Consider the following 15,179-nt stretch of genomic DNA (forward strand, 5'->3'; position numbering starts at 1 on the left):
AGTAAAAAGGGTAGTGCAAGGATGTATTTATTAAATTTGTTTCGTCTCTTTGTAGGCAACAATCGGCCGAGTATGATCGGTTCGGTGTGGCCATCGAAAAGCGAGAGTACAACTGGGTGGCACAGCCACCGCCACCGGAGGACAGCCCGGAAGTTTCGGTAGCGAGGCTGCCGAGTGGCGAACGTTCGGACAAGGCGATTAAAAATGTAAGTGCCTTTAACAGTAGATTGCTTGCTCGAATGCTTTTTAGCAGTCCTTTTGACCTCTCTTTTACAAATCCTTCTTCATTTTTGAAGATTTTGCGAATCCATAAACGACTAGTTTTTAGTATATTTATTGACTTTTTCTGAAATTTCTTTGCTAATTTAAATTTCATTTAGTTTTGTATTGATGAGTTTTGTGTTTTAGTAAATATTCCGGAATTTTTGAGGTATGAAAAGAGAAAAAGGTGTAGTGGTCAAAATGTCTACTATTTGGATTCTAGTGTTAAAATGGAGCTTTTTAAGAAAATAAACCTCACGTTATTTTTCCTTACCCCTTTCCAGTCTCAAAGCGGACTACGTGCGATGCCAAATAAGAAAAATTGCTCGACGAAAGGCTCGATTGATAAGCGGGAAGCACGTGAGTACCTTGGTTATTTTATATCAACCCTATATTTAGCGAACACAAATTTAAAGTGACGTTGTTAAAGAGCTTCAATCAAAAAGCTTCTTTATTCTTCGAATAGTACGGCGAAAGTTTCACTTAATTCGAATGCAACAACTTGCACCCAGGACTCGTCCTTTCCATCCTTTGGTTCGTGTTCCGGACTGAGGCTTTCCAAAGGATATTTGTCTGAACGCAAGATGGCGCCACCGAACCCTCGAGCAAGGATACAACCGTCGGTGCAGGAGTTTGAGCATTCAGTAGTTCCTCCATTCGGGAGGGGGGGGGGGGGGGGGGGGAGTTCAGAATTGACAAGGCCTTGCGAATGTGGGTGTGTACGAGAGTGTATGCGTGACTCTATTCACTTAACCGTTCAAAACCCCAACCAAATAACCACTTCACGCTTGATCCTTCTGCCACGGCGGTGGCTTCTTCGCTCCAGTGGATCAGTGGCAGTATATATAACCGAAACCCACCCCTCTCACCTCTCCCTCGGACCATCAGCGCCCCCCGTCTGGCGCATAGGCAGGCGTGCGCGTTAGTCGCTGGCAGCAAGAAGGTCGCTTCCGAAGAGCAGCGTCAGGTCGTCAGGATGAACCTGGTTCACGGTGGCGTTGTTTGTTTTTGTTCGCATCCCGTTTGCACTGCACTTTACACACTGTTGGTGTATGTGTGTGTGTGTACGCGTGTCTTCATTCCTCTCTCTGGCCGATGGTAGAGGATCCTTTGAAAGTTCTACTGTCAAGTGGGAGGTGGTAGGGTCGACATCTAGCCTGGCGATGCTCACCTTTGAAATGCGCATGTGTCCACACGACGACGACGACGACGGGGTTTATTACACCTCTCGGCGCTGCTCTTACATGCAACACTTGCCATCGTGCCCACCGGATGACGCCTCGGACGTACACACTGCTGTGTGTGTGTGTGTGTGTGTGTGTATGACTGTTTGTACCATTTCCAGCACCTCGCGCACTTCCACTTCTTTCGGCCGGCTCCTCCCGGGCGCTCTGTTTCGGGTGTCGGAAGAGTCTGCGCAAATTACTCCGAAAAGAGTGTACAAATTACCATAAATTGGTAAGAAAAACCACAACACGAAATCGGATAAACGGGAAGCTTTAGCGCATTTTCTCCCCCGCGGCTGAGGCGCACGGGCGGGTGGGGGCGGGGAAGGTAGGTTGGGATGTTGTCGAGGCGTTCGTGTGGTTGAGGCAATGATGGGCAAGTAAAGGTGGACTACATCCGTTTGATGGTTTCTCACTGAGTTAAACAAACAATGCATAAATACATAAACGAAGCCATACACACCAACACAAGTGGCAAATCACGAGTGCTTGGGGGAGGGGGAGGGTCGGGTGAAAGAGAACCTATAGCATCGACACGAACACCGTGGAGCGTATAACTTTTCGGATTTTCAACCTTATGCCTCTCCCGCCTTATGGTTCGCCTGCTTGTCGGTGCAGGCGGGGGATGTGACGCGATGCTGACGTGGTGAGCCGTTTTGTCTCGGAATCAGCTCCATTCTTCCTTCCCCCCCCCTAGCCCGAGCGTGTCGTCCTCCCCCTTGGGAGGTCCTGGAGGTGATGAGGAAGATCGATTACCGACGTCGACGGGGCGACCGTTTGCTAAGAAGGAAAACATCAACTAATTTGTGTAGATTGCGTTGTTATTATTCGTTTGGCGAAGTAGGTTTTTGTCGGTGGTTTGATAAAGTTTATAATCTACCCCATAATTCGGCCTCTTTTTCTTCGGTTTGCTCCCTTTCGCTCGCCTGCTTCCATCATCCTTGCGTAGTAGTGTGTGCTGAATGACAAATTGGTATTATTTTCTGGAATGAGTAATCCGCCTTTTCTTGATCCCGTTGACTAGATCGTCCCTCTGGTGGCACGTTTTCCATCGATGTAAGATTGAGATTTATGTCAAAGAAGAGGTGACACCTCTCATTAAAATCTATCAAAATTGGTTTTCTTTTAGTCGATTTATTCAATAAATCCTAACGATCTTTTCCCCACATTGTGGTTACATTTTTAACAGGTGTAAAGTCGGTTATTATGAGCACATTGACCAGGAAGCAGACGAAGGATGTTGCGTTGATACAATGAAACTACATTGAATGATAGCTGCTGCTTTTTTTCCACCCCAATCTTCTGACGTGCTGCCTGATGAAATGTGGACGATGTCAAGCAACGAGACGGGTGTCTCTGCTAATAGAAAGGCGGAAAATCATATCGCTTGCAAGGTGGTGGTGGTATTTTGCCGCATGTGGAAAACGATGCGACACAAATGCGACCGCTCCGAGGGTGGAAATGATGGTGTTGATATAAAGAAACCGACGGTGAATCGGAGGTGGTGTATCCGTACGTTGAGGAAAAACGAGAATATAAGCGTGTGGATAAATATTTCACTCGAATCGTTTCCATCCAACGTCGAATGGGACGGACGAATCGGTGCGAGGGAATTTCGGGAAAATTGGGAAACTTGAGCTACACAATCCGCCCAGAGCTCTCCTCCACCCAGCCAGACGTTCATTTTGGGACCGATTTGCGGGTGGCGAACAGCCGACGCGGGGAGATTGTGTTAAAAAGGTAACGTACCAGTTTGGTGAATAATTTGTTACATTTTATACGAGGTGCGGTGAAATGCGACCGCTGACGTTGTAAGCGCGTGCCTCGCCGAAAAGGACGACGCGACGATGCGAAGTGTCTCGAGGTGCCCCGAGATTGTCATATGAGCAGGGTGGGGAGAGAGAGAGAAGGGAAGCGTGAGGGGGTGACCATTTAGCAGTCTCATCCGTCCATCGTTCCCAAGATACATTCGGTCCCAACCTAGTCGTTTAGCTTTTCGCTTATTCCTCTTTTTCGCTTACCGTTCCGTTTTTCCTCAAGGATGTTCCTTTCGCCGTTGTGGCGAGTCACTTACATCACTCCCCAACTCGGAAAGGACAGGGGCATCCGGTGGGCAAATAAAGTTGTACCGGGGAGGGGTTGAAAAAACCCCAGAAAAGGAAACAACCATCCGGTAGAGCGAAGCGCGGCGAGACGAGATGGTGTTATTAAGAAGACCATTTCCTGGCCATTCCCCATTGTGTGCTGACAGGGTGTCGCAAACGTTCCAGTGGGACTCCTCCTGATACCACCATCGTTTCCTTTACATGCACACACCCACACACAACCAACACGCATGCACACATACACTGGTTTCTGACACCGAACGCAAGTGTACGAATTTCGGTGAAGAGTCACAACTTGTGGGTTTTTGGGTAAAGAATCATTTAAAGAGAGGGAGGTTACGGGGTGGCGGATTTTTCGGGTTTGTTGGGAAAATGGGCAGCTGTCTTACGCTTGGAAGTTTGTTGCAAGGATATACAGCCAGTTGGAATTACTTACCGTTGAGAAATTTATCACACGAAACGGAATGTTTGTTCCCTCACAACTACTGGATGGAATGTTTAAACTAGGTTAGTTCAATGGTTTGAGTACTTAAAGTTTACTTATCACTATTGATTGCAAGTGGGTGTGTTTGGTATGCACAAATAACTTTATTTTAAGTGGCATTGAAATGAGATTATCATGGAATGTTCTAACTACCATGTGAGGCTAATGAAATAGAGTCGTACTTCCCGGGCCTCCCAAGGATTCCTTCCTTCAATTATGCCCTTCTATTTTTGTTTGGCCACTCCAAATCACACACACACACACTCACCCCGACACAAACTCGTACATTCCATCGAGGACGAGGGGATAATGCGTCGTTGTGGAGGTTCGGTCTTATCGATAAACCTTGGATCTTCCCGACGCCCGACCTCTTCCGGGGGCGAACTTTACGAACTGCTGCTCTAACGCTCAACGCCTAAATCCGTATCCTCTTCCGGGCTTGCCAAACACCCGGCTATGGCTATGTCTCACTGCGAGCCATCCACAGCCAACCGAATGCCCTAGTGATTATGAGCGCTTTGGTGTATTTTATTGGATTTGATTACGGTTCACGCGGCAGTAATCACTTTGTAGCTCGGGCTCGACACGTTGACGGCTGGCGAGAGACGGGAGGAGCAGCGTGTCGAGAATTAGTGCTGATTTTATCGGATTCCCGGAGTGTACCCGGGCTGGAGCTTCCTCCCCTTTCCTCCCTCCCGGCAAACGGACATGGCGGATGCGAAGCCACAGCTCCGTCGGGAAAAGCAGGACGAGGATGGTGATGATGCTATCGCTGTATCGCTATATCCATTCCCGCACCAGCTAAATGGGTAATAGGCAAAGGCGTACAAGGAATATCGAAACTGCGGTATGGTTTGATCATCAACCGAATGGACAAGTCGTGCAGTCGTGAACCACATACAAACACACGCACGTTTGCACGTCCCACCGTAATGTTTTCATTTATTGGCTGTACAAATATCGCAACATCGCGTCCTCGGGCTCGATAAAACGGTCTCCCAAAACTAGACGCTGATCCGTGAAATGGTGCGTGAACCGTAAAGCGGAACGTTAGATTATGTTGTATTGGAGAGTAATAAGCGCTTTTGGGGTCCTTGTGCTTTTAACCGGTTATGGTAAGTTTGTTGTTGAACTTACCTTAAATTTGCCCAACAATTACACTTATTCTGTACAAGTAATTAATTGCAGTAAGAAGAGAAACAAAGATGTACACCAAATTTATTCCAATTTTTTCACTACTACTCGAGACACGAAACCCTGCGTGTTTCTTTACTGAAATCCTCATTTATGCCACATCTATGTGAAATTGTCAGTGATTATCCTTTTCCCTAAAAACTCTTGCACACCTGAGCAATGTCTGCCAAGGTAATACCAAAGCAATACTTGACAACCTCTGTTTTTCTGTCAGAATAGCTTGCCTTGGCATTGCTCATGTGTGAAGTATCAGCGCAAGTTGTCGACAAGTTGTCGACGACAACATTGTTGTAAATTTCATTCTATACTCGTTTTTACATTAAAAATAAACAACACCAGTTGTGTTTGAATGCGAATGGTTGTTTACGCTTGGTATACTGGTTTGTTTACCATTTCTGTACTAGGTAATATTGAATTGTCAAACATTGGCGAGGTTGCAACCAAAATTTTTTGGTTGAGCAAGATTTGGTTGCAAATTTTTCCGACAGATGGCGATACCATAGAATCTGCATATTGGCAGTGAAAGTTGGCGCCAACATTGGCAATGTGTGCAAGAGCTTTAACAGTTCTTCGAAACCATGCTCTAGTTCTTTCTCGTCTTTCCCACCGTTGTTCCTAAATGCCCTTCCAATGATTACCTCCACCGAGGAAAGGTTCGGTGAAAATAATCTACCTCGGAAAACTATTTCATTTTCGCCAAGAATGTGTGAACGACAGTACATTTTTTTTGGTGTGCGGCGGGCGGAGTCCATTTCGTGTTCATGCTCGCACTACTTCCACGGGTCAGGGAATGCTTTCTTCGTGTGTCTAAGTGTCTCAACCCCTTCTGCGAAAGGCGAAAGGTGTGAACTAACAAAACCATTCCTGAATACCTTCGCACCCCCACACCCGCCGCCCTACCGGGAGCCAGAACCACCGAGGTTTTGCACCTTTTGGAACGTTGAATTCCTGCGCGAATGGAGTGGGAAAACGCCCGCGTAAAGGCGCACGGGAAAAGGATCGCTGGAAATGAGCAAACGCGAGAGAGAGAGGGTGTAAGATGTGCTTTGTGTGAAAACTCTTTGAATGAAGTTCAAAAATGTGGGCTGTTGCTACCGGACCTGGTGGTCGGATGCCCGCAGACACCACACCGCAATGATGATAGTTTTGAGCCGGTGAAAATCAACTCCGTGCAGAATTGAGGTCTACAAGCTACTGACACTTACTGCTGCTATATTCTGCTTTTCATTGTGATTTTCATTCCTTCTGGGTTTTGAAATAAATTCTCGTTTATTGCATCAACTCCGTCATATAGTTATCGTTCATGCAATTGTGTTGCCTTTAGTATCTGATTTAATTTAGTCTATCGTATGTCATATATATTGTAGATCAAACATTTTCCTTTCATTGAGCGTTATTGCAAATTAAAATCCCAATGAATTGAGAATCACTGACAATGTCATCGTCGGAACACAAAAGATAATCAAATCAACAACCTTATTAGTTTGCATCATGTGTATGTAACGGAGATTCCAAACCGGACAACATTGTCCTTTCGGAGGACTGTCCTGAGTGGAAGTTTGCCCAAGAACTGTGCAAAAACTAGTTCTGATGACACACCGATGAGCCTTCCAGTTATGAACACACACACCGTAATGTTATTTCTGCTTGTTGCTGCTCGACCGGTACTATTCCATGGTTCGGTGGAATGCAGTGTTCCGTCGAGCATGTGACAGTCTTTTAAGTGGTGGTTATTTACTTTGCAAAACGTACTCCTGACAGAACGTTCCGATTCCGCTACCTCGATGGTTTGGCTCTCTGCAGGAAGCTATCCATCATACGACACCGAGCCAAGCCAAGCCAGGGAGTGGAAGAGTGAATAACCAACGGAAGTGCAGCGATCCGAGCGGAAAAGGAAGCGTTACGTCTAAGGACTTTTTAAACTCGTTTCGTTTTCGTTCTTTTTGTGCTGGTTTGCTGCGCTGTCGTTACACCTGCATTGGTTTCTTGGCTTATTGGGTGGTGGGGTTTTTATTTTCCCTCGAATCTGAACCGTGGATTACATAGATTTTTGTTGTAAACTGGTAGGCAATCTGGATTCTCAACATTGTACACAAAAACTCACGTGGTATACTTGAATTCCAACTTGTACTGACGTACTTCAAAAGGGAGAAAAGTGTACACTATCGATCTTGTTTAAGGATTCTGCTAGATACTGTTGTTCACAATTGCTATTCTGGATTTGAAGGGTGTCACACAAGTGCCCTGAAGCGTGATTTTTCAGTAAATACATTAGATACAGTGTTGAACTTAAGTGATATTTCGTAAATATTGTTTATTTCAGTAGCTTTCCGTAAAGGAAACATTTGGGTAAATTATTTACAGGGTGGCATCGTAGAAGTGATACACTTATTTGAGTGTTTTCTGAAAAACTTTTTGTGTCGCATACATGGGTATATTTTGATAAATTAACATGTTTAAAATTGATGTACAAAACGTACACTAAGTGTTCAGTTCAGTTTTCTAGAAAACTACAATGAGTTAGACTTGCGTATAATTAAATATTTAACATTTGCAAGGTCTGAAAAACATTCAGATTAGGCAGACTGTCTGTCTGCCTCAATTTAAGTCTCATCTCAATTTAAGTCGATTATTTGTCTTCCGGACCATCAAGCGATACGAGGAGACAGGCACGGTTATTCTAGAGAAGAAACCGGGTAAAAAATGGAGAGTCCGGTTATTTAAGATATGGGACGAAATGCCGGATGAAGTTGTGCGTGCGGTCTGCAACGACTTCCATAAGGTTCTACGGGCCGTTATCAAGTGCCAAGGTGAAAGATTTGAAATAAATTACTTGAAATGCAAGTTTAATAGTAATAGATGTTATTTAAATTGTTTACGAAGATGTATCATACCTGGTTTCAATTTTATTACATAAACAAAGTGTATCACTTCTACGATGCCACCCTGTAGAATGTAAAGGAATCATCTAATCGTACCAAACCTGACATATATTCTATGAATAATTACATGTCCCACCTAAACCTCATGTTGATCATCTACATTGCAACGATGCAACTGAACCCGATTTATCTGTAGCGAAACCGTTGCTGATCGAGATTTTTGTGAGAACCATCTCGATTAATGGGAGATGGAATTCGGCATTTCATTCCATTTTGGCCAGACATGTGACACTGGGCCATAAGAGTCCAGAGGTCCACGGCAATGGAAGCCCAGCCTTTCGACCGTGTCAGCTACAAACTCCTGATGGAATTTGTTGTTTAGGCTGTTTTTGGTTCGCATCTGGGCTCGCACAGACGTATCCTGGATTTCGGGATTCGATTTTGGTGTGCCTCGAACAATTGGTCACGCAATACGGGAACCATCCGGGACACACCCCGCCGTCCAAATCGAATGTGAATTTGATTTGAAAATGGTTGCGGGAAGAAATGTTTAACATTTTACCGTTGGTTAGAAAACATTTGAAATAGGAAATTTTGCGTCTGTTACGAACGTTGCGCTGATATCGTTCTTTTAGAGAATTCCAGAGAATATACATTCAATCATGGTTGTTGCTCGTGCCACCATTGAATAGTACCTGGTATCGTATGAAATGCCGTTCTCGGAACTTTGCAATCAGTGCCATGTTGTGCATCGTTGCATCCTGACGTGACTTGAACCGCCGGGCGCTGGACTATTTCGCCGGAAACGATGCCATCGACGACGACGACGACGGTCCCGTCGAATGGAATCTTTTGTGTAACTGCGTGTGCACACACACACACACACACACACCCGTGCCCGTACCTCAGCACGATTGAAGTGATGCAAATTCGTAAAAACCTCGTTGTCATGGCGAGAGGCAACCCGTTCACAAGAGCACGACTGGCTATGCCTCTGTAGGATGATGATGGCGTGGCCCGTTTCCCGGGCCGACCGATTGATCTATGGAGCGTGTGCACCATCAGGGGGGACGCAGGAAGCGCTTGGAAGGCGGCCGCCGTGAATTGTGTCCGGCCGATGTATGCTGATGGTTGATTAAAATCGTTGGCGTTGGCGTTGGCGTTGTATGGTTGCGATGGCGAACATCAGGGTCCTTGTGCTGCGGACCGAGATCGATCGATGCTTTCGATTCTGATGGATGGATGCGGTGGTTCCTTTCCCGGGACCCTCAATGGAGGGTTGGAAACCGTTGAAAAAAAAATCCTGAAGCACCTTCTGTTCTGCTTTCTAAAAATAGGCACTCGGCTGAGCTTGTTCTGGGGTTCTCTGCGCAGGCTTGCATCCGATTTGCATAAACTTTCCGTTGAGCCGCCGGTTTTTAGAATCAACAAATTCTAGCTAATAATACTGGGTTTGAACTTTGGCGTAGAGTGTTGTGCCGTAGTTCCCTGAAGTACTGAAATGTGTATTAAAAACTCAGTACACCCCCCAATGGCTATGGGGGGGCATTCGTTTTCAGAAGGATCCTGCATTCGTGAATAAATAGACGTGAGTCCTCAATCACTTTTCAAAATCATATTTTTAGATGGCAACGTTCCTTTGAATCAGGGTTTGGAACCCAATTACTTACAAATATAAATTTCTCCTGAACTTTTCCTCTTCTGTTCCAAACCATAATTCACCTTTCAATTCTATGAAGTCCAACAAAAGTCCCCCAGTACTTCAGATATAACTATCCCATTTAGTCAATGCTTATCCATTTTAGAAACGGATAGGTATCGATACATTTTTCCAGCCACAAAAGGCGCAACTGACGAACGTCTCTCTGCCCAAGCATTGATCACAACATGATGTCACCCTGTTTTGCCATCCGGCTACCGAACGGCGGTGGCCAGGTTTTGATCGAAGACCTCCCCGATAAAGGGAGTCATTTGCGCTTGATTTGATCCGACATAATGCGGCTGGCTTATGAACTGAAACATTTAACTCAATTTGACCACAAGGAAGAAGTCGTCCTCTGGAGCCGGAGGTGGTGTCCGGGGCAAGAACGCCGGACGTGTCGCAATCAGGGTGAAAGGCTAAAACGTGCGATAAGAGCGTGTTGTGTCTCCGGAATGTTCGGTTCTGCATGGCATCGGGTGAAGAAATCCAGACCGGTACAATGTACATTGGACGACATTGTCCTTTATTTCGCTCACTCATGTGTCGTATTTGTTGGATGTTGCGTATTGATGCCTGGTCCACTGGTCCAGCCAGGAGGATGGACTTGGCTCGTGCTGTTATGTTCCGGCCCGTTTCGATGCCTTTCCCAACCTTGTGTGCTGCTTTTTCTAGGGAGAACTTCCAGGTCAGTTGCTTCTGTACTCGTTTCCGACGTCCAATGGTCACCCTAGTCGTCAGTGTTTGCCAACCTTTTAGTGGAGTTGTTGCGAACTTTTCCCTTAAACTTCCCTTAAAATGCCTACAAATAAGCGCAATTTTCTCTGTTCTTTCGAATGATCCTCATTAGAAAAGATGCAAATAGACTTAACATACAAAACAAACAAACTTTGATGGATGGCGTTCGAGAGCACTGGTCGAAATTGTACCTTACCTTACCGTCCGGCAAGAAGACACTCTTTCCTCTTTTTACCGATGATGTCGTTATCGTTCCCGTTTTGTTCTGTGCTACATCCTTCGGCAAACACAATCACACACACTCTTCGTCCTCCCGTCCCTCGTTGGATGCTGCTGCTTTGACTGCCCACGTACGTAACCTCAATCCTGTGCCAGTGAACCGTGTGTGTGTGCACGTCGTCAAAGCGGAAGCGTCCTAACTACCGGGGAGTGGAGAATCGACGGGCAACGAAGTTGTTGGGGCTTAAGGTGATAAGCTCAAAGACCAACAGACCAACACTAAGTAGCGCATGACTGACGGTTGATGGTGGAGGAGAGAGTGGTTCGATTGGAACCCCGGAACCACCTTCACCGCACCGGAGGAAACAATCGTCGTCAATTCAATTAGGCGACGACGCAATAGTGCCGCACGCCATCGATCCCGAGCGGTCGAGGCTCACAGGTTGCGATGGTGACCGATCTCGGGTAGGCACAATTTAAAAAAAAAGAACTTGAAACGAACGTGTCCCAACGAACTCCCATTATCTGTCCGATGTCCTTCTTATGTCGCATGTCAGATTAAGGATGGCGTTTGGGTGTGGGCAGATGGAAATCGCACGTGCCGGTTAAATAAGCCGTCCACCAACGCTGTCATGTCAGTTTCCCGCATGATGCATGTCGGGAGTGGGAATGTCAACCGCTTCGGAATCTGCGTTTGAAAAATTAATTATTTCTTCGCACAACACAAAAGGTATAACATTTTTTAAAAATTATGCCTGAAGTGTTTATCATCCAACTTTTTACAAAAATCTCACTAACTGTCCTTTCACGGTAATTTTTTGATAATTTTTTACATATTTTAGACAGTTTTTTAACAACTCGCTGTAGTTGATATTCAATTGTTGATCCCTTCAATATCCTTTACTCTCCGAATAAAAGTTTTAGAGCCATTTCACTACCTACTTTTAATTTTAAGGCAAATAAAACTACGAATGTTCCTCTATAAAAACATATACGTAGAAAGAGATACCTTTTCGCAGACGGTGGAGAACTATTTTAAAGATCGAAAAGCGGCGAGAGAAACGATGTGAAACGATAAAAAAGATCCTAAATCCGATTGTAGCTTGAACGGTATCGGTATTACCACAGCTCTCTAAAGCAGCTTTTCCGGTTTATTTTCCACTGCTTTTATCGCCTTCGTTTTTCACTGTTTTCTTTCCTTCGCTTCGTATACTTCAAGTTTGCTTTCTTACCATGCTTTGATTACCTTTATCCTTCCTGCACTCTCCCGTCGGGATAAACATTGTCCAAACGGACGGGGGAGGGAGGGTAGATGGTATGTTTTCCCCGTTTTTTTCCTCGAACTTCCTCCACCAAAAGGACAAACTTCATTTGCCCACTTATTGGCATAAAGAATGTCTCGGCCATTCCCTGGCTACAATACCAAAGTGCGGGCTTGGGGAGTAAAACAGAAGGAGCAAGCGACGGAAATAGCTGTAGTACATTATATGGCTGTTGAGTAAATTGAAACATTGTCCAGCTGAAGTTGCTACCAGCGGATTCGTGGGTGTGTGTGTGTGTGTGCATGGTGGAGATTTGTGAAAGTTTTTCCCGTTCCGTCGGTCGACGCTTTTCTCGTTTCAATCCAACGGCGGGAGGGAAGGAAAAAGGCAAGGGCAGTGCAGTGACGTACATTAGACCGTTACCGAAGGCTTGGTGGTGTTTGGCGTTGGTTTGAACAAAGTTTTCATGTTCGTCTCAGCGAGCGAAGGAGGTGGTGAGGAGTGAAGCCTGGCCGTTTTCGAATGGTTGCGAAACGATTGCTCCCGGGTGTCCCATCGTCTCGGCAACATCGGCAACTCGGGGTGGAAAGCTGACGATGTTTGTCGGTTGTCTTACGCCTATTTCGGTGGTTCCACTAAATGTGGAGGCACAACAAGTTCGCACAACCCCCGCCTTATCCCGCCTTGCAGATGAAAGGTCCATTAAAAGATATTGCTCCTACTTTGTCGCCATTTGAAACTTTAGCTCTGGGGTGGTTAAAGGGCGGCGATGGAGTGGAGTGGTTTGGAATGAAGTTTTCAATGGTATTGAATTAAATGTGGCAAATTTCATAATTGCTTGTTCTTGGCGAGAGAGGTGTTTGGGTAAAATCATCCGATCAAATTAATGTGAGAAGTAATTAGCAGAAATTTTTCCATTACCGTTGTGACTTTTTAAAGAATTTCGATCTGGCATGCATTCATTGATAGGGAAGATAAATTATAATTATATTACCAATTAATAATTTAAATTGATAAATAAAGAATTGGGAATGGTTTGCTTTCTGTGATAAAATATCTTTTCGTCGAAAAAGTAATTGAAAAAGCCTCTTCCCTAAACTGGGCTATTTTGTTTTCCATTGGATTATAAAGACAACTACCACAATTGCCCAACAATAGCTGTCATTTTTGTTGTCACCTGAAATAGTTATTCTCGCTACGCTTGGCTTCAATTTAACGCTAACCCTTCACCGGGTATTTATTGACTTACCCGGCCCTAGGGGTAACAAAGCGATTCTGTGGTCGCACCTAAATGGCATTGTCGTCGTGCCGTATAATCACCGAGCACAGTGATCCTATTATGCACTTTATCGCTTACACCATTTTCCGGGCGGCGTGAAAAACCCCCACAGTGAAACAAAGCTGGTGCCAAGGCTAGCAACAGATTTTTCAAATAAAAAGCAATGTTCATGGAGCCGACGAAAACCTACGATGGAGGCGCCCAGTTAGCATATACCTAATGCAACAGTTTTCGCCGACACACACACACAAACACACTTACACTCAGATGCATAACGAACTCAACCCACCTACGCTGCGTTGGTGGGTCAATTTGTCCGTGTATGTTAGGGTGGGGTGTAAAATAATCGTTCCATTTTGTGTGAATATTCCAATTAGCCTTCGTTTATGACCCGAACCCGGGCTCGTGTTTCGTTCGCTTTTTCCTCGCACGCCCGCTCTCCCTCCCCCCCGTTCCCCATCCGCTGGACCCGCGTCACCGTCTGGCGTTGACAAATTTTCCATTAATGGGCAAGCCACCCACCCATCCACCACCACCACCACCCCCGACCCGTTCTAGGGAAAAGTGAAATTTTCCTTTCCGAACGATTGCTTGCCTTTCACCGGAATGATATTATTCCGATGGGTGCTATCGGGTGGAAATTGTCCACCCCGGATGGTGGGGTCACCGGTGGAAATAGTTGCCAGAAGGCAAAAAAGCGGTGTTGGGATTAAGTGCGGGGCAGAGATTTCGAGTGCCAAAGGGTTAAATGGGAAATGAATAAAAAATTGAGACCTGCAACTCCTCCCGAAAGCGTTCGGTGGATGTTCAAAGAACTGTTTGAACAATGGCGTTGGAACCCAGTTTCGTTTGCTGAGTGCGTTTTCAGCACACTTTATTAATTAAGCTGACGGTGTGGGCATAAAGGTTTGATCCAGAATCATAAACCTCCTTAGCGTTGGTTAATTTTTAGTAGGTTATTTCGTACTTGATGAAACTAAATTGATGGATTTGAAACCGGATTTTTTTGCGTTAGAATTTATTTGATTTAAACCTGGGTCTTTTTTTCAAGTGTTTAATTGGATGTAATTATTAAATTGCGAAATATTTTCAATTTTATCATAGTTAGTAAAATTGTGTGTGGTGTCAAGTATTGAAATGATTTATTAATTTGACTTTAGGCTTTCAATCACCTTGTTTTCATTTCCCGAAAGCCTCCTCAAATTAATACTCCACCATTGGGAAATGGAATCGCATGACATTAAAAACATGACTCCAGCTGTCAGTCAGAAATACTCATAGTTGCAACAAGCTTTCGTCACATCGTTCCGACCGATCCGATGTGATCCCACTTAACATTTCCCCTTGAGCGGACCTGGATTGTGGTTTTTGTGGCGGTTGGACGGCGAGACTAACTTTCCCCCAAATGCTGCACATACACAAATAATAAATAAGGTAAATCAGCATAATTGCACCACCTTGCTGCGCCACCCGAGAATGGGGCTCGAAACAAACACCCCATCCTCTGAGAGTGGAAAAGGGACACTCGGTGGCGACGAGCCGAGGCTCCGTCATTCGTGTAGTTTATTGCGCACACTTTACGTTGCGGCAGATTAGTAGTTTCGTACCGGTATAGTTGTCGACCGGGTTTCCCTTTCGCCCGTCCTGCCCGGCTTCCTGCGGATGTGGCGCCCCCTCGCTCAAAACCGCTCCGAACCTGGTGTCGATGTCTTTTTGTCACTAACTTAAAAGACCATTAAATAAATCTTCCACCCGGGAATTTGTGTTGCCACATTTTCACGACTCGTTCGTTTTCCACCAAGCCCAGTGCTCTCTTCACCTGTCCAACCA

The 15,179-nt window shown here is 45.3% G+C and overlaps 1 protein-coding gene across 1 annotated transcript in view; it reads left to right on the top strand.

Annotated features, from left to right (window-relative positions):
- Nucleotides 1-15,179, top strand: part of LOC131284217 (uncharacterized) — an 83,219-nt gene that overhangs the window by 43,682 nt on the left and 24,358 nt on the right. Inside the window, exons 12-13 of the mRNA XM_058313071.1 lie at nucleotides 56-206; nucleotides 546-621. Coding sequence (XP_058169054.1) covers nucleotides 56-206; nucleotides 546-621 — 227 coding nt within the window. The remainder of the gene's footprint in view (nucleotides 1-55; nucleotides 207-545; nucleotides 622-15,179) is intronic.

Source organism: Anopheles ziemanni, chromosome 3 (assembly GCF_943734765.1).
Source record: "Anopheles ziemanni chromosome 3, idAnoZiCoDA_A2_x.2, whole genome shotgun sequence".
Classification (NCBI taxonomy): domain Eukaryota; kingdom Metazoa; phylum Arthropoda; class Insecta; order Diptera; family Culicidae; genus Anopheles; species Anopheles ziemanni.